This window comes from Phaethon aethereus, assembly GCF_964289735.1.
Source record: "Phaethon aethereus genome assembly, chromosome: 2".
In the NCBI taxonomy this organism is placed as follows: Eukaryota; Metazoa; Chordata; class Aves; order Phaethontiformes; family Phaethontidae; genus Phaethon; species Phaethon aethereus.
Window position 1 is genome coordinate 24,353,234 of NC_138582.1, and position 20,074 is coordinate 24,373,307.

Sequence of the window (20,074 nt, forward strand, 5' to 3'; positions counted from 1 at the left end):
CCTGGCCCTCACACCCTGCCTGATTCCCCTGATGCTGTGCTGTCAGAGCTGCTGCTTGCAGGCTCCCCGTGTTGGCAGGGTGAAATCCAGCAGCAACAGAGAGGCAAATCCAAAAAAAAAAAGCCAAGGGACGTGGCAGAAGGGTATGGTAAGCTGCCTTAATGGGAAACATCGGCCAAGCAGCAGCAGCTGTGGGCTCCAAGTGCCTCTTTGCCTTGGCCTCTTGGGAGAGAGGTGCAACTGGGGTCTTTTAATCCTATGAACATCTCTAGAAAGTGTATAGAGGTCTGTCCGGGCAAATTGCAGAGTCAGTTGCTTTGGACAAGCCAGGGGTTAACTGAGTGTTGGATCCTTTGGCCCAAATTGCCTAGGCACATACCTCAGGAGTGACCCTTTCCACACAGACAATTACAAAACAACTGGAACACAGGCCTGAGGTATTCCAAGGAATAGTGGGCATCAGGGAATAACACATGGCCCCAGCTAACTCAAGTGAATTATTTCAGGGTGAATCTGCCTGTTTATCTCTGCTTTTGTTTTGTTTCATGTCCAAGTTGCCTCTGCCCCTTTTCTCTCTATTGTTCCTGTGGTTTTCTTAGGAAGATAAAAAGGGAGCATGTGACGTTGAGCTCTTCTGTGGAAGCAGAGTGGCCACCAGCCTTTTCTTTGCTAACCTGATGTCTCTGGCCTTTGCCAGTCTTTGGCTCCAAGTGAAATCTTTCCCAACTCTTCCATCAGTCTGGGCGCACGCTGTCACCCTTGCTGAGCAGCGTTATCTTACCCTGACAACCCTATTTTAGGGCTTGCTTTGATGAATACTTCTTGTGGTAGTGGGTTAGGTAGGTTTTGATCTTTTGGCAGCCTCCTTGCTGTGCTCTCAGTTGCAGTGATGGGACCACTCTGGAGCAGTTTTTCAGCCAGGCAGCCCCTGAGGGGGATCAGTCCATCTCTCCCAACTCCTTGTGAGTGCACAAGCAGTTGGAGTAGCACAGCTAAAAAGGCAGTTGACTCAGCAGTAGGGCTGCCATGAGAAACAAGGTTTGCTGAGGTGTGCTCTTGTGCCCCAGCACTGCAATTCTTTTCCCTGTGGGAGCTCTCACAGTAATATTTTGCTTTGGTTAATGGAGCATTTTGGATAACATATCTGAACTAATAAACCAGCTTATGTGTTTGCTTGCTTTTTCTTTAAGGCTTACTGTTTCTTGCTCAAGAAGTTTTAACTTCATTAATGCTCTCAGCAAAATCTTTCCCTTCTCTGCATCCTCTGTAACTGACAGTTTGCCTCTCGCTGGGCTTTACAACTCGTTAGCTGATTTTTAGCTTTAATTCCTTCATTCCTGCTGTTGGTAGCTGCCATACTTGGTCTTAAAGCTTATAACTACACTGCTGTCCCTTAATTGTCTTCCCTATACTTGTGATGTTGCTCATCTATAATTATTATAACCTGTTCTGCTTATTTTGTTAAGGTAGAAAAATGCACACATACATACAAGAAGTCTTAAATTTCAGAATACAGTAATTTCACCCTCCTGACCAGATCACACGCAGGGTCCACAAAGCCTCACAACCTGCAACAGTTCTATGATGGATGCAGGACATGAATTAGAAACAAGCTTCCCCCATGGACAGATTTCTGCATGATTCTATACCTGACTATTTCTTGAACACTACTCTGGAGGGTCTGTCTCTGACCTCTGTTGGATGTGATGCTGGACTAGTTGTGCCTCTGATCTCCTTCAGGGTGTCAATTTCTAAAGCACTGCTATTCCACCTCCACAAGCACCTCTCCTAACTTGTGATACAAAATCAGGAATTTTTGTTTGTGATGCTGTGCCTTACCTGCCCCTTTTCTCTTGCCATGCATTTTCCTGCTCCCCATCACTTTATATTCTGACAGTGCTTCTGTTGTTTGATACTCCTAAACTCTGTTCCTTGCTATTTCCCAGCGCAGTTGTTCTCTACAAAAGGACTGTCTGAAGGGGGCAACTGTTCAGAAGCAGTATAGTGTGACAGAGCATATGAGGTTTTGGATGGGGAGGTGCAGGTATACTAACTCTGAGCAACATTTCCTTACCTTTAGGTGCCTTGCCTCCAAATGAGATTTTCAGCCTTAAACTGAGCACCCAAGGCAAATGGTATAGAGGGAGATGTGAACAACCAAAATTATATCCTAAAAGAGATCTTGCTTAGAAGGAGTTACTTAGGCAGGACTGACAGAAGTGATGAGGATAGCAGTGTGGCTTTAGCCCTTCTCCTCTTGTGGAGATAGGCACTTGGCTGTGGATTGCCAGAAGGTACCTGCCTTAGTCTGAGGATTTACTCCCTTCTCCCCTTTTGCCCCTTCTTCTAGGAGCTAGAGCATTCAGTTGTGGGAAACCCAGTTTTCATTCTCTCCTCTGTCTTTGAGTATTTAGGTATTAAGTATTAGCAGTAGGAAGGACAGCTGAAGAACCAGTCTCCCTTTGCTTGGGACAAACACCATACACGTTGAGCAGCGTTCCTTATTTTTTACACTTGCTGAACTAAGACTTGCGCAGCCATTCTCTGCAAATGACTGTGAACAGCTTCAGCAGTAGTGTTGATGACAAGAGGGATGTGCATTTTAAGGATCTAAGCTTTGGCCCTAGATTTATACTAAGACAACTAGGCAGTGCTCTCTACTGTAGCCATGTTCTCTTCTGGCTTTAGTTCTATGGGGATGACACACTGACCAGAGTACTCCTAATAGTGGGTCATTACTCCGCTTATGGAGAGGTAAGGCTCTCTGGAAAGAATATACAAGTGAGAGAAACTTCTAGAGTGGGGCTAGAGATTACCTGGACAGTGGCTTGTGCACTAAAAATGTTACTGGATTTCCTTGAAATTGAACAGTTACTGAAGACATCAGGTCTCCTTCGTTTCCACCTTTGATGTTGTGATATTTGCATTTGGCTTTTCAGTTTGGCAGCTGCTTAGAGCATCCCTCACTAAACAAATACCATAATAATGAACCTATGTTCTGTAGTAGGACTGAAAGGAACAGATTATTTCTGGCAATTGTTGGAGTATTCACTGGTTTATTTTAAGACAGGAAGTAAATTGGAAGAGTCCTCTGTAGGATTAAGAGTGAAATGCAACACTGATGGATTCTGGTCATGATGCCAGCCTCTGATGAGCCAGTTAGCAGCATCTGTGAGTGGTATGAATGATTGCTGGGAAAATAGTTCTAAAAAATCTGTTAATCACAATAAAACAATTGGTAAAAACATGATAAAATGATTGATAAAAAGGAATTAAATACAGGAAAAAATTTTTTTTTAAACTTCATTTAGCCAGTCATGTACCAGAATAGTCTCATACCTTTTGACTGCTTTGACAGTTTCTGCATAATATATTTTAATTTTTACATTAAACATGTTTTAGCATTTTTAATCTTAGAATGGTGTCTCCTCCTTTTTTTTAATATTTAATCAGATAACTGAGAAGGAACTGCCCAGAGGCCTGTTCATTCTGTATATAATCCATACATAATAGCTTTCTAGTTATAATACTGCTCTATTTTTTCAGGTTAGTACTTTTGTTTCTGGTGCTCTGTCTGACTTTGGTATCTGCACACCTATGGTGGAGCATTGCCTTGGGTGAAATAGCTCGTCTAGACAGCATAGGCAGGACCTAACACAAAAAAGCAAACCTATGGGATTAGACTAAGTAGGAGATGATTAATTTTGGTCGATTACACTTTAAAAGTGATGATGTCTTCTACTGAGGAGGGGAATATTTATTACAGAAAGATGAAGAAGAAACAGCATCAACTATGGCATATGTCTTTACTCCCCTTTTTGGAGAGATTAGCTCTTAGAGCTTAAAACTGTTATATTTAGGGAAGGCGCTCTATCTCTTTTAGGCAGAAATCTTGGAGGAAGATAAGTACCTCTTCCACCAGGTTGGAACATCCTGTCTGGGCTTCTAGCACAGTCAGATTTAAGTTTGTGTTTGTGATCCAGTCTCCTGTGAGCTTTCCTGCCACTTGCTCTTCAAGCTGCCTCTAGGGTGGGGAGCTGGAAGTGGAGCTATGCCCAGCCGTGGTGCTGGGTTGTGGGCTGTGAGGCAGGACAGGCCCAGGTGGCTGCCGAGTGTTGTTGATGGGAGCTGCACATAGTTTTGCAAAGAAGCCATTTGGTCAGGCATGCAGAGAGGTCAAAGGATGGGAGTCCCCTTTTTGGACAGCTCGTGGAGCAGGATGGCTTGGAAGTACCTGTCTGGTCAAGCAGGTCCAGCCAGGAGAAAACAGCAGTGCACAGAGCACCCTGGCTTGGGGCTGAGACATGTGTCTTCTGTGGAGTGGCTTTAGGCTACAGAAACAAACCCAGAGCCTTGAAAAAAATGGTCAGAAGCAGGTTTTGGGTAGGGGACCCATCTCTTATGGTGGTGTTGGTGCGGCAGGGCAGCAGGCAGTTGGCACCTGGCACCATCAGGTCCAGCGTTGTTGTTGACTTGCATTTAAAACATAGCCTAGGCTGTTGGGTTTGTGAAGACAAATATTGGCTAGTTTCGTTCTGCTAGAATGAAATTTCATGCTGGTGGCTGATGGTCTGGTGGACTTTAAGCACCATCACAAATACACGATTAAAGTTTATGGGCATTTTTCTTTAATTCTTTGAGATGCAAAAAAATCTAATTGATTGGGATAAATTTGTCTTCTCTGTAGCCAAAATGCTGAGGACACACAATTGCATTTAAAGAAATTTACCAAGCAGCCGGCACTGAGATGAATTAATAATATATTTTTTTTTTAAGTAGGCCAGAGTCCCAGCTTGTGCAAACCGATGATAACAAACGGCACCACTTTGTGTAGGTGAGGCATGACCTGAATGCAGGCAGGCACCAGAGAGAGAGAGGACCTCCTTGTTGTCAGTGTGGCTCTGGCTTTCTGACTTACAGCAAATTTTTTTTCTGTATCTCCTCAGTTTGCCTGCCTGTAGAGCAGAGATAATATTTTTCAGTCCCGGGGGGAAGAGCACGTATGTGAAGGACTTTGAAGATAAAAAGCACTCTATACTAGCTATTACTGTTAGCTTTACATAAAACCAAAGCATGTAGTGTTATCTAACTCTTTTATGCTGTGTATCTCAGAGCAATTCACGCATATCTAATAGTCAAGAACTCAGAAATTGCTACCTGTTGCCAATTCAGGGAGAGTGGAGCTGTGAGAATATGCCTCACTCCTGTTTTTAGCTGACAGTCAGGAGAAGGTACTGCTAATTCTTGCAGTAGTACACATACATTTTTTTTTTTTTTTTTCCTCAAGCTTCAGCTGCTGGAGTCCTGTGAAAAGACTTGGAACAGCTGGGGCCAGATGGAAAATGTCATCTTTCACAGGATTTAGTGACACTAATTGCTGAGTTGCATACTGGTGCGAACATACTGTTTTTATTTAGGTGAAGGAGTGTTCCCAGGCAAATTTGCTGTATTTGCTATGTTTAGCAATGTGCGTATCGGGAAGGTAAACATAGCTCATTCTTTTGAGATTATTTGCCTATAGCAGAGAAGTTTTACACTTCCAAGTGACCAACTACTGCCCAAACCTATATTGGAACTATCTTGTGTTATCATAAGATAATGTAATTGTGGTTCTCCAGTCCTTCCAGGTCTGTTTATAAATGACATAGCGTTTGTACAGAGACATTAGATCTTATTAGCCAGCTGATATAGCTGGAGGAAGAATCAAACATTCAGGTAGTTTGTATTCATGAAAGAATCTCTGTTTTTCTTTTTTTTTTTTCTTTTTTTTCCTTTGATAATATTAGATGACCTGGTAAAAGTTACTACCTCTCCCAGACAAAATATTAAAAGCCTCTGAGGTAGCACTAGTCAAGGGCAGAAGTCACCAGCTCTTAAAAAGTAGTTCTGTCGGTATAGATCAAAGAAAACCTGTATGTATGTATTGGGAAGAGAAGACGTCTGTAACCATATCTTGTTTGTCCGTGAGGTGTATAAGACCTAGCTGATAAGGTTAATACAATGCTACTTTTCTGGCTCGGAGCAGGAGCTCAGAAGTGGTAAGACTGTAAAAACAGAAACCTATCAAAAGTGGTTGCTCACTTGGGCACTCTTTTGGCGGCTGCCTGGGCAAAGGCTTTACCTTCACTGTGGGCCCTGAGGGCCATCAGGGATGTGCTGGGTGGGTACACCTTGCCCTTTGTAAGTAATTTGTCTTGCTCTCAAAACAAGAGAGCATTGAAAGCTCCTTGGAAACTATGAATACTTCTTCACTGATGTGGAGCTTTCCTTTGACTGTTTTGCAGCTGAGGAAGCTTTTTGGGAGTGCTGTGCCTGCTTTCCCTCCAAAGTTTTACCTGGTAATGACCAAGTCTATGGCAGATGAGAGGCGGTCTCAGCTGGAGCAGTACCTGCAGAATGGTAAGCTTGGCTATAACCTGATCAGCTTTCACACGTAGGGCTTAAACCTTTGAGGATGTATCTAAACCTGTGACTGCAGCATGCTTTACCTTCTATACTGAGCTGAGTAAGGGTGTATCAGAAAGGCTGGGGCTAAGCATTTGCAGCCCTGTCCTGTCTGTTGGCTCTAGAACAGTAGCATATCATATTTCTTTATTTCTGAAGTGGCTGCCTTTCTGCAGCTTTCCAAAAATGTATGGGAGCAGTTTCACACTAAACTTAAGCCAACTTGGCCTTCTGGTAGCAGCCTCTAGTCTGGCCGTTCTCTGTTCTTCCAGATCAGTGAACTGAGCCACCCATCCCTGCTGCTTCACAACTGCCAGAGCTGACATGGGGTTGGGTGTGACAGCTCATGGCTGGTGGGCAAAAGGAGGCAAAAAAGACAGGCACTTAGACTGGTAGAAGTGTAATATGGAACTGGGCTCTGCATAAACCTCTTCCCTTCAAGGGTTTCTAGCCAGACTTGTGAGAATTGTAAAAACAGTTTTTGCAGAAAAATTAAATCTCGAAAACTCTCATGAGTTTCTAGTTTCATATAAGCCAAGAAATAAAAAAATATAACCATTTCAACTACCCAAAAAGAAGGGTGTGTGAGGGGATGAGCTTAAAAAGGTTTTGTAGCCTCTGGCCTCAGATACTTTTTGCCAAGACTTACAAAACAAAAACATAAGATTAGTCTTTAAAATCTTACTTGGTGATTATTTTATCTTTTTCCGTTGAGTATTGAGCAGTTCCTTGTAGAGTTACTGGCCATGAATGACCATGGAGTTATGTGTCCAGGAACCCTACTGTAGTCTTGCTTTGGGAGAATAGCAACACTACATGTATTTTGCATTGTTCATAGCTTCAATGATTTAACAGCAGGCTAGTAAAGGTAGCTGTGCAGAAACCAAAGGATAAGTAAAGTAGCACTGATGGTTTAACCAAACAGTCTTGTTGTATACATCTTGTTTTTAGAAACTAGCCATGTTTTTCATGTTGTGGCTAAGTTTGGTTTCTTCCCTCCCCATTTTCCTCTTGTTTTTCAGTTACTTTGGATTCAAATATTACCAATAGTGATGTCTTCATAGGTTTTTTCCGAAAGCTACAGCAGGTAAGTTTTGAATTTTTCAGCCAAATAGTTTGTTATATGAAAGAGTTGAAAAATTATCCTAGCTCCTGAGTTCAGGGTTTCCTTTGCTATCTTCCTTTCCTTGTGTTCTTAGCATATTGATCAGTCTTGTAAAGTGGCGAGTTCCGATGACAGAGTGGTCTCTGTGGAGCCTGGGTGGCAATAATAATAGTATTGATATTGTTTTGTGCGTGTACAAACTTCTTTCTCACATGGAAAGAACTATGTGCTTTGTTTGTATATCCCATGGCATATCTGATGAATCTTTTGCCTCTGAACAGTTCCCAGAAGAGTCTTTGTGAGAGCTCAATGGAAGGATTATAGACGTTCTTGGATTTTGCAACTGTAAATGCTTTTTTGGTAGCGTCAGTGCTTTGGACTGATAAGTGTATTGATGACTGCTGTGAAAATGTCATGTTCTCTTACGTTGCAACTGTAGTGATGGGTAGAATCTGGCATGTATTTGGTTTGTTGCAACGTAGATGACTTTTGAAATCAATTTTAATGTGGTCCATGACATGTGTGATCTTTCTTTGCTAGGCTTAGTGCCTGGCTAGCTCTTGCATGTGTCTGACTACTACAAGGTGCCATATGTCCCTTTTCTTCCCTTACCTCCTTGCCAGCTGCTGTGGCTCTTATGAGGATGCTTTGGAGCAGGTGGGTGCAGTATGACTCCAACAGCATTTTCAGGGAGGGGATGCTGCTTTAGTGTTCTGGGAAGTGCTTGGCATGCTGCTGGTGCTGCTGTAACCTTGCTTGCAGTGAGTTGCTCTAGAGAGAGAGGATGTTTTGAAGGGCCGAGTAAGAGTTTTATGGCTCGAGAGCTCTTCACTTGTTATGTGTGATTAAGGTATGCAAGGGGAGTTCAGAAAGACTGTAGAAAATGGTGCGAAGAAGTATTCCTAAGATATTCCAGAAAGGTTTTTCCTATATGCTTTGTAAATAAAAAGATACAGTTTATTTACAATCTCTTAAATTCAGAGCTACTGAAGTGCTCAGTACAGTGAATGAAAAGCCCTTTTCTGATTAGGGATATCTTTTGTCTCTACTTCTGATCCAATGCCTCTTATAGCCCTACAGATAACTCCCAGCAATTCCTTGTCTTAATTAGTCTTGATGAGACTGATATGAGGTCTGCTAAAGAAAGTTAAATCTATCAGGAATGCCTGCAATTTGCCCTCAAACACTGACAACTGACTTTTTTTTTTTTATGAAGTGCTGGCAGAAAATAGCTCTTCAAAATGCATGTTTGCAGCATTTAAAGATGTCCTTTGGCATGCCAGTATTGTGGATTTCTCTTAACATACCATCAGAAATGGTGTTGTATATTTAGGGGTTTTCTTTACTGTAGGCCCTTTTGGTGAAGAGGGGTGACTTGTAAATCAAGCAAATATTACACATGTACTTACCTTGTTATGGACATACGTCTGTGTGCTTATTAAGGCATGTGACTCTGCTGCCAAAAGCAGTCACTTATTTTGTAGAGTTCAAGGTAGTCACTGAATTGTACCTTAAATGTTAGTGCGAGGTCAGTACATTCTGAAGACATAAAATTAACCCAAATTTCTGTTCCATAGTACAGTGGATTTTCATACACGATGTTTAGGCTTCCTGCTTGGCAAAGACAGTATTCTCCAGCTTTTTTGTGTACAATTCAAACTTTAAGTGGTTGTGCTCACATAAATTACTGCTCCATAATATAAATAGCACTCGTGCTTTATGTGTTCTTTCATTATGGTAAAGAACCAACTCGTGAGAGCGATCAAATTAACTTTGTGAAAGATAGGAGTGCATCTACTGTCATTAGCTGTGCACAGTGCCTTTATTTGGTGTAACTGATGGCTACGTATTCATTTTGGCCATTAAAGAATCTTACTCAACAAACTAGCTTTGTTGTGCATGTTCCTGTATTTATTAGTATACTGTGGCTTGTGAGATGTTTTATGGCAGAGTGACAAAGCTTCTGTAACAGCATTGAGAGACATGGAGTGAAGTTCATCTTTAAAGCACCTCTGTACTGTTCTTTCCTTCTCCATTGTTGAAGATGTGTCTGCAGCACTTAGTGTCCTACACGTTGCTTAGGAGTAAAAACATAGGGTTTTTAAAACACACTGTAAGTAAAAACACACTGCTACTTAGTGTTAAAACCAGGCATTACCCCAAACTTTCTCTTGTTTATGTTACATTGCAAGAGGGATGATTAATGAAAGATTCAAGAATAAAATATAATTAAAATGATGAAATAGCATGCTGCTTTTCTGTCAATGACACAGACTGGCTTTGACTAGTTACTCTTGGCTACCTGAAACAAGTTAGTGCACACCTGCACTAGCAACCTGCCTGCTAAGGTGGGGGAAGTGGCAGGGGGACTGCACTGCAGGTGGTGATGAACAGGAAGCAGACAGCTACTTTTCTGCCACCACAGCTATTTATTGAGCACAGATCTGTCTGCAGGTAAAACCAATGTAGCTTTTATGGTAGAAAGCTTCAGTTTTAATAGAATGAGAAGATAAGGAATCAGAGGTGAATGAGATTACCAGGTGTCCTGGTTTTGGCTGGGATGGAGTCGGTTTTCTGTGGGTTTTTTTTTCCTTCTTCTTCCTGATAGCTGGTATAGTGCTGTGCTTTGGAGTTGGTATGAGAATAATGTTGATAACACACTGAAGTTTTAGTTGCAGCTAAGTAGTTGTAGTGCTTATACTAAGTCAGGGACTTTTCAGATTCTCATGCTCTGCCAATGAGGAGGTGCACAGGAAGCTGCGAGGGGCCATGGCTGGGACAGCTGACCCAGGCTGGCCAAAGAGATATTCCCTACCATACAACGTCATGCCCAGTACATAAACTGGAGTTAGCCGGGGAGTGGGAATCACTGCTTGGGGATGGGCTATTGATCACCGGATGGTGAGCAATTGCCGCATTGGGCATCACTTGTTCTTGTACATTCCTTTGTCAGTATTATTGTTATTGCTATCATCGTCGTTCCCTTCTCTCTTGCTGTCCTATTAAGCTGTTTTTATCTCAACCCACAAGTTTTTCCCAATTCTCTCCCCCGTCCCACTGGGGGAGGGGGGCGTGAGCAAGTGGCTGTGTGATGCTTAATTGCTGTCTGGGACTAAACAATGACACTGGGCTATTTTTTTTTCCTGAAAATTCTACTGGTAGCTTTCTTTCAATCCTGTCTTTCATTATGAGAGAGAATAGAGCTGCCCTCTTGGGTAGTCTCCTAGTGCTTGCTTCATTTCCTTGGTTTGTCTTAACAGCAGTATTTAAACTTCTAGCTGAAGATATTTGTATGTGTCACTGACTAAAATAAAAGATGAGGAGGAAGTATCAAACTCAATTTAAGACCTTTTTGGTCCATGTCCAGTGTTTTGCTTCTGAATGGGGTTGTGAAGGGTGTGCTGAGACCAGCACTCCCTGGAGTGGGTGTGCTGAGACCAGCACTCCCTGGAGTGGGAGTGCTGTGCAAGGACCATGGCTTTACTGCAGCTGCCTGACAGTGTTGAACATGACTCACCTGTATCTGCACTCAGCATCACACCAACCAGCTATATCCCCCTGATCATATGTAACAGGGCAAACTTTTCAAGTGAGGACAAGCCCCTGCAGGTTAACCCTGCTTCCCAGGCCCTTGTTTTTGCCCAACACCACCTTTACCTGTTGTGTAAGCTGTTACGGTTTGCTCTTTATAGCAGGTATGCTCTGGCTGTTTCCCCAGCAACCTAATCTCATGGGAAGAGTTGTCAGGGGACAGCAGGGCTCCTGACACATGGGAAGCAGCTTGGCACAGCGGGTGGTCTGCTCAGAATGAACGTTGCTGAAATACTCACCAATGCTATCAGGTAGCAGAATTGAACAACCTAACCCATAACCTCCCTGCCCCTTCACTCTTCCAAACTCTGCAACCTTGGCCAGTGACCAAGCTGGAGAGACAGATTCAGTATATGCCCCACTACCTCCAGCCCCTAAAGACAGATGGCATGCTTCTTGCAAGAAGTCATTAACAAGATGAGACTGTTGTGGCTGTGTCAGGTCTCCTCCGTTTTCTCCATTGGGGAAAGATCGTATGAGCAGGTACACACATCCCTATCAGTCTCACTTTAATGCAACTCATGTATATCCTTGAATGTAATCTGAGATCATGGTCTATCCCTGTCTTGGGCACCCATGGAGTAATGTGGTGTATTCAGGATGCAGCTGTGGGGACAGCCAGTCATTATGCATTTATGAGTAAAATTGAGACATATTTCCTTTGGAGTTAGTGATCTAGGAGGCTGAGCTTTTGTGGTCTGTGTTGCTGGTAAACAGTTGCCTTTAGCATGAGCAAAAGGCTTCAGGTGTTGGCAAAAGGACAGATGAAAAGTTTGAGTACTTGAGTAAATAGAGCCAACCAGTGCCTGATAACAGGCAAAAAGCAGTGTTCTTATGCGATCTTTGTCCTGGTTTCAGCTGGGATAGAGTTGATTTTCTTCTCAGAAGCTAGTATGAGGCTATGTTTTGGATTTGGGATGAAAAAATGTTGATAACGTACTGATGTTTTCAGTTGTTGCTAATCAGTCAAGGACTTGTCCAGCTTTTCATGCTGGTCTGCCAGCAAGCAGGCTGGGGGTGCATGGGAAGCTGGGAGGGGACACAACCAGGACAGCTGACCCAGGCTGGCCAAAGGGATATTCCATACCATATGCCATCATGCTCAGGATATAGAGCTGGGGGGAAGAAGAACGAAGGGGTTGGGGGGACATGATGTTCCGAGTTATAGTGTCTGTCTTACCAAATAATCATTACGCGTGATACAGCCCTGCTTTCCTGGAGATGGCTGAACACCTGCCTGCCAATGAGACGTAGTGAATGAATTTCTTGTTTTGCTTTGCTTGCATGTGTGGCTTTTGCTTTCCCTATTAAACTGTCTTCATCTCAACCCATGAGTTTTCTCACTCTTACCCTTCCAATTCTCTCCCCCACCCCACTGTGGAGCAGTGAACGAGGGCCTCTGTAGTGCTTGGTTGCCAGCTGGGGTTAAACCATGACAGCCCTTCATCAAAGGGCTCCAATGTAAGGTGGTTTTCCTTCTGCAGAGCAAGCATGAGGCCAAGGATTGAATACCGTAAGATAGCTGTGGTGTGTATACTACTGAGAGTGTAGGTAAAATATAACCCAGAAATCTGCAGGTGTTACCAGGAATCAAAGCTGGTCTCATGGTCTGCGTTTCCTTGGATAGAGCCCCTGCCTCTGACCATGCAGCCTCTGCTTCTCCACACTTGCAATGTGCTTACCATTTGTGCACACAATGGAGGAATGCACATTTGTAACATTACTCTGTACTTGCTCGCAGTAACTCACAAATGTGTTTGGATGTGTATGTACACAAACAGAAGTCAGGCTGCGTATCTACAATTTCAACATTGTTCTAAAAATGTTATTTCTTTCATATCAAACCAGGTTGGGTATCTTGTTTATAAACTTCTGTTTCAGAAGTGCAGCTGGCCAGAAATCTGAATTTCATGTGGGAAGTTCCCATACTTTCAGATTTTTATTGTGTGCTGGCCAGAGGGGGAAGGTTTCTGGCATAGAAAGTTCTGAAAACTTTTAATCAAGGATATCTGTTTTATTTTTGTTTCAATGTTAAGATGCAATTCAGAACCCTGATCTGCTGTTCTTTTCCAATATGTTGTAATAAGGGTTTCTGTTCTCACCCTTTCTCCTTTTATGGCCTGTGCATCTTAGCTGAGTAACAAATCCATTGAGAGTTTGCCAAGGGTTCAGATTGGTGTTGACTTTTGCTAAAACAAAATCACTTAAGTATTCTAATGGAAAATTGGGAGGGGAAAAAAAAAGGTATCTTTCTTCCTGTGGGAGAACTGTATGATGGTCTTGTTCAATATCTTTATCAATGAGCCCAGAGTTGCGGTGAACGGAGCTAAATCCAGTTGGCAGCCGGTCACAAGCGGTGTTCCCCACGGCTCAGTTTGGGGGCTTGTCTTGTTCAATATCTTTATTGATGACCCGGATGAGGGGATTGAGTGCTCCCTCAGAAAGTTTGCAGATGACACCAAGCTGGGTGGGAGTGTTGATCTGCTGGAGGGTAGGAGGGCTCTGCAGAGGGATCTGGACAGGCTGGATTGATGGGCAGAGGCCAATTGTATGAGGTGCAACAAGGCCAAGTGCCGGGTCCTGCATTTGGGTCACAACAACCCCATGCAACGCTACAGGCTTGGGGAGGAGTGGCTGGAGAGCTGCCCGGTGGAAAGGGACCTGGGGGTGCTGGTTGACAGCCGGCTGAACATGAGCCAGCAGTGTGCCCAGGTGGCCAAGAAGGCCAACACCATCCTGGCCTGTATCAGGAATAGTGTAGCCAGCAGGAGCAGGGAAGTGATTGTGCCCCTGTACTCAGCACTGGTGAGGCCGCACCTCGAATCCTGTGTTTGGTTTTGGGCCCCTCACTACAAGAAGGACACTGAGGTGCTGGAGCGTGTCCAGAGAAGGGCAACAAAGCTGTTGAGGGGTCTGGAGCACACGTCTTATGAGGAGTGGCTGAAGGAACTGGGGTTGTTTAGTCTGGAGAAGAGGAGGCTGAGGGGAGACCTTATCACTCTCTACAACTACCTGAAAGGGGGTTGTGGCAAGGTGGGTGTTGGTCTCTTCTCCCAAGTAACTGGCGATAGGACGAGAGGAAATGGCCTCAAGCTGCACCAGGGGAGGTTTAGATTAGATATTAGGAAAAATTTCTTCACCGAGAGGGTGGTCAAGCATTGGAACAGGCTGCCCATGGAGGTGGTGGAGTCGCCATCTCTGGAAGTGTTCAAAAAATGTGTGGATGTGGCGCTTCAGGACATGGTTTAGGGGACATGGTGGCGCTGGATTAATGGTTGGACTTGATGATCTTGAAGGTCCTTTCCAACCTTAGTGATTCTGTGATTCTGTAATGGATATCTTTTGAGGGATTTTTTGTTTGTTTGGGATTTTTGTTGGTTTTGTGGTTTTGTTTTGGTTGGTTTTTTGGTGTTCGTTGTGGGGGGGGGGGTTTTGGTTTTTTTTTTCCCCCAAACTGTTCTTTTCATCAAAACCAAAAAAATGAAGAGAATCCTTCACCAGTTCTGTATTATTCTATGTTCTTGTATTAATGACTGAGCTGTGCTTCAAGCTACTGGGACAGGCAAATGAGGAGTAGGCAGCAGCTCTAGATGTTTCAGGAGATTTTACCACAGGTAATAGAGACAGCATTAAGGAAAGATTCAAATAACCAGTATTAAGGGATACAAGAAAGCGTTCAATTTTAGTCGCATGGATGTTCCTTGAATCTCAGGAGCAAAAGTGCCGGAAATGTGAAAAGTACCGCTGAACATGTACTGTTGCCAAAATACAGGTGGTTTTGGTGTTGGTGCCTGTTTTGAGTAGATGAGACAATGACTCTGCTGCTTTTTCCGAAACTACAATGGCAGCTTGGGAGAAGATCTGAACTTTTCTGACTCACTGCTGCAAACTTCTTCCAAAATGGACAGAAAAATACTTTTGAAAGTGGTTGGGATTGCCATGTGCACTTAATAAATGGATTATCGCTAACACTGATAAATGCTCTTCCCTTTGTATTTGTATTAAACTTATGCTGGATTCTCTTGTGTTGTTTTAGGGACATGTCTGTATTTGTATTTCTTCACTTAGCACTGTCTTCTCCTGCTTACAGGCTGCACTGTTTCCTCCTTTTGTTTTTATGTAAGTAAATTTTTTTGGTCTCAACAATACTTCGCTGATAAGAGGCTAAACACAAATATTTGTAATACTGAACAATGTGTGGAGTTTCTGGCACAGACAGTTCTGCCTTCTGGGGTAAAAGCATGTGATAAAGTGGGGGAAAAAAAATCCCTAAACCCAACAGTTTAAGATAATTCTTATTTTTGGTTTGCTGAGTTTGGTTGCTGTATTAAGAGTAATCAAAAGTTGGAGATAAGAAAGAAGGGAATTTGTCCCCAAGACCATGAAATGAAGCTGTGCCTGTAGCTCAGTAGAGTTAAAAAAGGTAAATTAAAGCAGTTTTAAAAAGAAGACTGTGGAAATCACTGGTTTAAGTATGAAACAGTGAAACCTAATGTGACCATTCTAGATGGGACTGAGAATTTTCTTTTCTCTAATACATCCTTTCTTGTAGATCCTCAAATTAATCTGCCAACTAATATGTTGCATGATGTTCTTAGAAAACTCAGGCTGCTTGGAAGTAGCTTGAAAGTTTAGCTTGTGCTTTTCTTCTTCCCCTCATGATTTCTGACTAGTGAGGTGGCAAGTAGGGTAGGGTGCTGCAACTACCGTTGAGTGGCAGAAGGGTTAAGTGACCTTCGTGTCTCTGACCTTGGGCTGCCACAGAGGTGAAAGCTGCAGGAGCAGCAGTGAGGGTCTGGTGGGAGTAGATGCATGAAGTCCTCCATGTCCTTTCCATGTGGGAACTTCAGCATTAGCAGCCCACACCCAGATGCGCTGACTGCAGTGCACGAGCCTTTGCACTTGCCTTCACCCCCCAGCACTGCTGAGTCCTGGGTAGTAAACTGGCTATATAGTGACCTGCTTGCTCTTCATTTAGAGTCTAGAGTGAGTTACGTGTCTTTATGTCATTCTGATGTTTGCATCCTATGTTTGTTCCACATTTCACATACATTTTTATCACATGTGAAATGTTTAATGCTAAAATATGTGCACCAAAGGCATTTGTGAGAAAGTGTCTGCTCCTTTCCATTTGAGGAAAGTAGTAAAGTACTCAGGTAAGCACAGGAGATGATCTTTGATGTCAGAGAGAGAGGGGGGCTTTCGTATTCTCCACAGAAGCAAAGTAATGCTTATTTTAATTAAGAGGAATGACTAGAGCTGACTCCTGGATAAGAAGGAAATTAGTTTGGGAATAAAGATTAAATCTGTGTGGATCCCCAGAAGGACTTCAGACAGGGCATTGGCTAATGCCTTGAAGAGGTTCTCTTGTTCTTTAATATGTGCAAACAGATGTGTAGGCTTGCAGCTTAGATGAAATACTGGGCATCAGGAAAATCTGTGGGAAGTCTTTTTAAGAGATTGTTTTGTCTTGTTTTTCCTCTACACCTTTTTTCCCCACATATCACTCTACAAACTTTTGGCAACATGTTCTTAATTTTTAGATGTTGTGGAAGAAAAGACCTTTTGTTTGCATTTGATCTTATCTCAAAATAATTCTTAAGCCAGATTTACTGGAAAATGTAGTCTTTCTCGCCCAAAAATGTTACCAATCTGAGCTGAGTTAGTTAATTGCAGTCATACATCCTAGCATGTTCTCCAGGGTACCCAAAGAGGGGTAATGGAACACGCAGCATAAATGTCAGCGCTGCCACCCTGCTCTTGCTGACATTGCAGGAGTCAGGAGATGCTCCTATATACAGGCACCATGAAGATTCTGTGGCAAGATACCAAGAGTACTTGAAATCTAAGGGCTCCCAGGGAGTCTTCCATATCTTCCACCAGGCTAGCAAAAGTGGATACAAGAGATTAAAATTTAATGTTGCATGCAATATGTACAATTCCAGCATTTTTCCTCCGCTATAAATCTCAAGGGAAGTACCTCTTCTTAATTAATAAAAATGCCAGAACGACCACTGCTGTCCTCTGGTATAGGGCAGTAAACAGGAAGAGGAGCTGCAGCGATGAGTTTCTACCACCTCATCCAGATGCATCCCCAAGGGAGTTCTCAAATTTGTCTCCATCCTCTTGAAAGAAGTAAATGACTTCTTGTGCATAGCAAGGCATGGATCTTTCTGAGTTTGAGTTCAGGCAAGTCTTTTTGGGAAATATAAAGTCTTGATATAAAACCAGTGGAGAATAGGCCATTCCTGTGTGCTACCTCACTGTTAGAAATGTGTGCTTTACTTCTAGTCTGACTGTGTCTATCATCAGCTGACAGCCAATGGATCTGGCTTCTGTACTTCAGTTTTCGAGGTTGCAAATCACCCCTTTATTATGTCTAGACATAAGACAGTTCTCTGAGGTCACTTATTTGAGACCTGTTTTCTCATGACCTAAATGCTTTCAAGTTTCTTCTTTATTTCCCCTCTCCATTTGTGGTACTTTTGAACCTTGGGCGCTGGCACTGCACTGTGTTCGAGTAGCAGTGGCTCTGGTATATTAATATACCACAGCCTCATTCTTACTGGAGATTTTCCTATTTATAGGTACAGGGATGCATTTTTTCCTTTTGGCACGATTGTGGCTTTGAATATTCATGTGTAGCTGTTTACCCACCTCTTCTCTCTAGAGTCTCTATGTCCTAGGACAGTGACTGTGTTGTTCCTACAGACATTGGGACACTAGGTAATATGTGCTCATCTTAACATCGAAGTGACCCACCTCTAATCCTGCAGTATCTTCCCACTTGCTGTTCTGTATATGGTTTTTTGTCATCTGCAAGCTTTAACAGTAATTTTAGTAACTTACTGTTTACTAAACAGTAATCTCAATTGCTTATTTTACTTGCGTAAATGGGAAAATGGAGCATCAGCATCTTCAGAAGAGCTCCGGCAATATGGAAAGCAATAAAACAGTGTTTTGTTTCTACCTAACAGGATACATTTAAGATCCAAACCCAGAGAGCCTTTTTGGATGTTTACCTCGCTGATGGCAGCAATATTAAACTTGATATCCAGACATCGGACACTGCAGAAAGAATATTAGAGGTAATGGGTTTATAGAATTGTGTTGAAATTTTCCATTTGTGAGAAGTGGGTAAAAATGAAGACAATTTCAGTCAGGAAAGGATGAAACTCCCTATTTGAAGACATATAAGAATATCTTCTGTGTTCTTTGAGTGGTTTATTGTACCAGTGTAGGGGAGCATTGCTGGTTTTGCAGATGAGCTTTCTTGGTTCTTACATTTGTCTATAATTTACCTCTTCTTAATATTATGCACCCTCTGCTTCTATGGCATTTGGCTGTCAAGTTCAGGTTTCCTTCATATATGATAGAATCAGAAAATATATACTATTCCTTATGGGGACACATTCTTGATTAACCTCCTCTTTGGTTTAGCATAGTGTGGGTGAAAGTGCTTGAACACCGTAGTCAGAAATGATGGTCTAGTCTTGGCTTATGTCTTAGCTGGTGCGCTGCTGTCAAAACCTAGTGTGCAACTGATACATCCTGCTTTTCTGCATGCTTGTCCTTTTTACTTGTTTTGTGTCCCTTGATGTTTGCTGTGAAACTGTGGGACTTCCTTTGCAGTATTGGTTCAGTTCTAGCACTGTGGCTCTGGGATGTCCCTAACAGCTGTTGTAATACATACAGTAAACAATTGCTAGCTACATTTTGAAACCAGTAGCAACCAAATGTTGTTTACACAACTGACTGGCTTGTATTTGAAACTTTCAGCTGGGGTTCCCTTCTTATGCCAGGAGAGGAGGAGCAGCAGTGGCTCTTCGTGTTTTGTGTATTTGCACGGGTGTGTGCATGAGCAAGGCTGAAGTCTGTTTCTCGGTTGCTCCCATTTCCTAATCTTAACAGCAATAACAAAGCATACACCTGCCAGATGGGTACTCTTCTTTGTCATGGGAATCTGAAATTTCCTCTCATCATAGTGTACTGTATTTCTGTTGTGCCTTTGCAATCTGAGTTTGTGGAGGTAGTTCTCAGCTGGCCATAGGTATAAGCAAGCTGAACATGTATTCGCTCTCCTCCGCCAAGCTGACACGTGTTAGTCTGGCCGCAGAACACACAGTATCAGTGCAGTTACCATGATCAACACAGCGTAACCCCTTGCTGGCTTTGTTCTGCCATGGGGTTTGCATCACTTCAGGCAATGCTCAGGACCTGTTCTTCCAGGGGGAGGTAAGTGTCAGAGTTGGCCTTAGACCCTGCAACAGGAGACTTGTGGGGTGGGAGATGCTGAAGGCAAAAAGTGTTGGGGGTGGCAGGGAGATAGGAATTTTGATTTGGGGAGGGGGAAGTAGGTGCTAATAAGATGGAAGAAGTAAGGAGACATTTTTAGATAGGATTGGGACCTTGAGTAAGGAAAGGATTTGCTAATATACTTTAAAAAATACTAATAATTTGAGCTTGATAAACTTTTTAGTTTTGCAGTGGGTCAAGGTAATTTCCAGGCCAGACAGTGGTGTTTGTGTTGCTTTGTATATTGCATTTATAGATGTTTAATGTTTATGTGGCACTGTAAACAATGACATTGGAAATGCTGCAGACACCATTTCTTCTCTTGTGGTCTTAAAGATGAGATAGAACTTCTAGGGATTATTTAGCTTTCGTCATTGTAAATACACTACCACATTCACTGTTCTTTTGCAGCAGAGGGAGATTTTGCAACCATCACTCCCTAACATCCGGGTGTTCAGGCAGCATACACCAGCTTGTGCTTTGATCCAAGAAATAAAATAAGTCAAAATCCTACTGAATCGGAGATCTGTGTTTGACATTCCTGGGAGATGCCATCTGCTATGCCTAGTATTATGCTACCAAGGCATAACACGTTGAAGCTCTGTGGCTAATTTCTTAAAGTAATTTGTGGGGACTTCT

At 42.8% G+C, this 20,074-nt stretch overlaps 1 protein-coding gene across 1 annotated transcript in view; it reads left to right on the top strand.

Annotated features, from left to right (window-relative positions):
* The window catches only part of SNX31 (sorting nexin 31), a gene marked incomplete at both ends in the record, with an annotated part of 34,468 nt that overhangs the window by 470 nt on the left and 13,924 nt on the right, over positions 1–20,074 (top strand). The window contains 3 exons of the mRNA XM_082015194.1: positions 6,285–6,399; positions 7,467–7,531; positions 18,118–18,228. Of these exons, the coding sequence (XP_081871320.1) occupies positions 6,285–6,399; positions 7,467–7,531; positions 18,118–18,228 (291 nt within the window). The remainder of the gene's footprint in view (positions 1–6,284; positions 6,400–7,466; positions 7,532–18,117; positions 18,229–20,074) is intronic.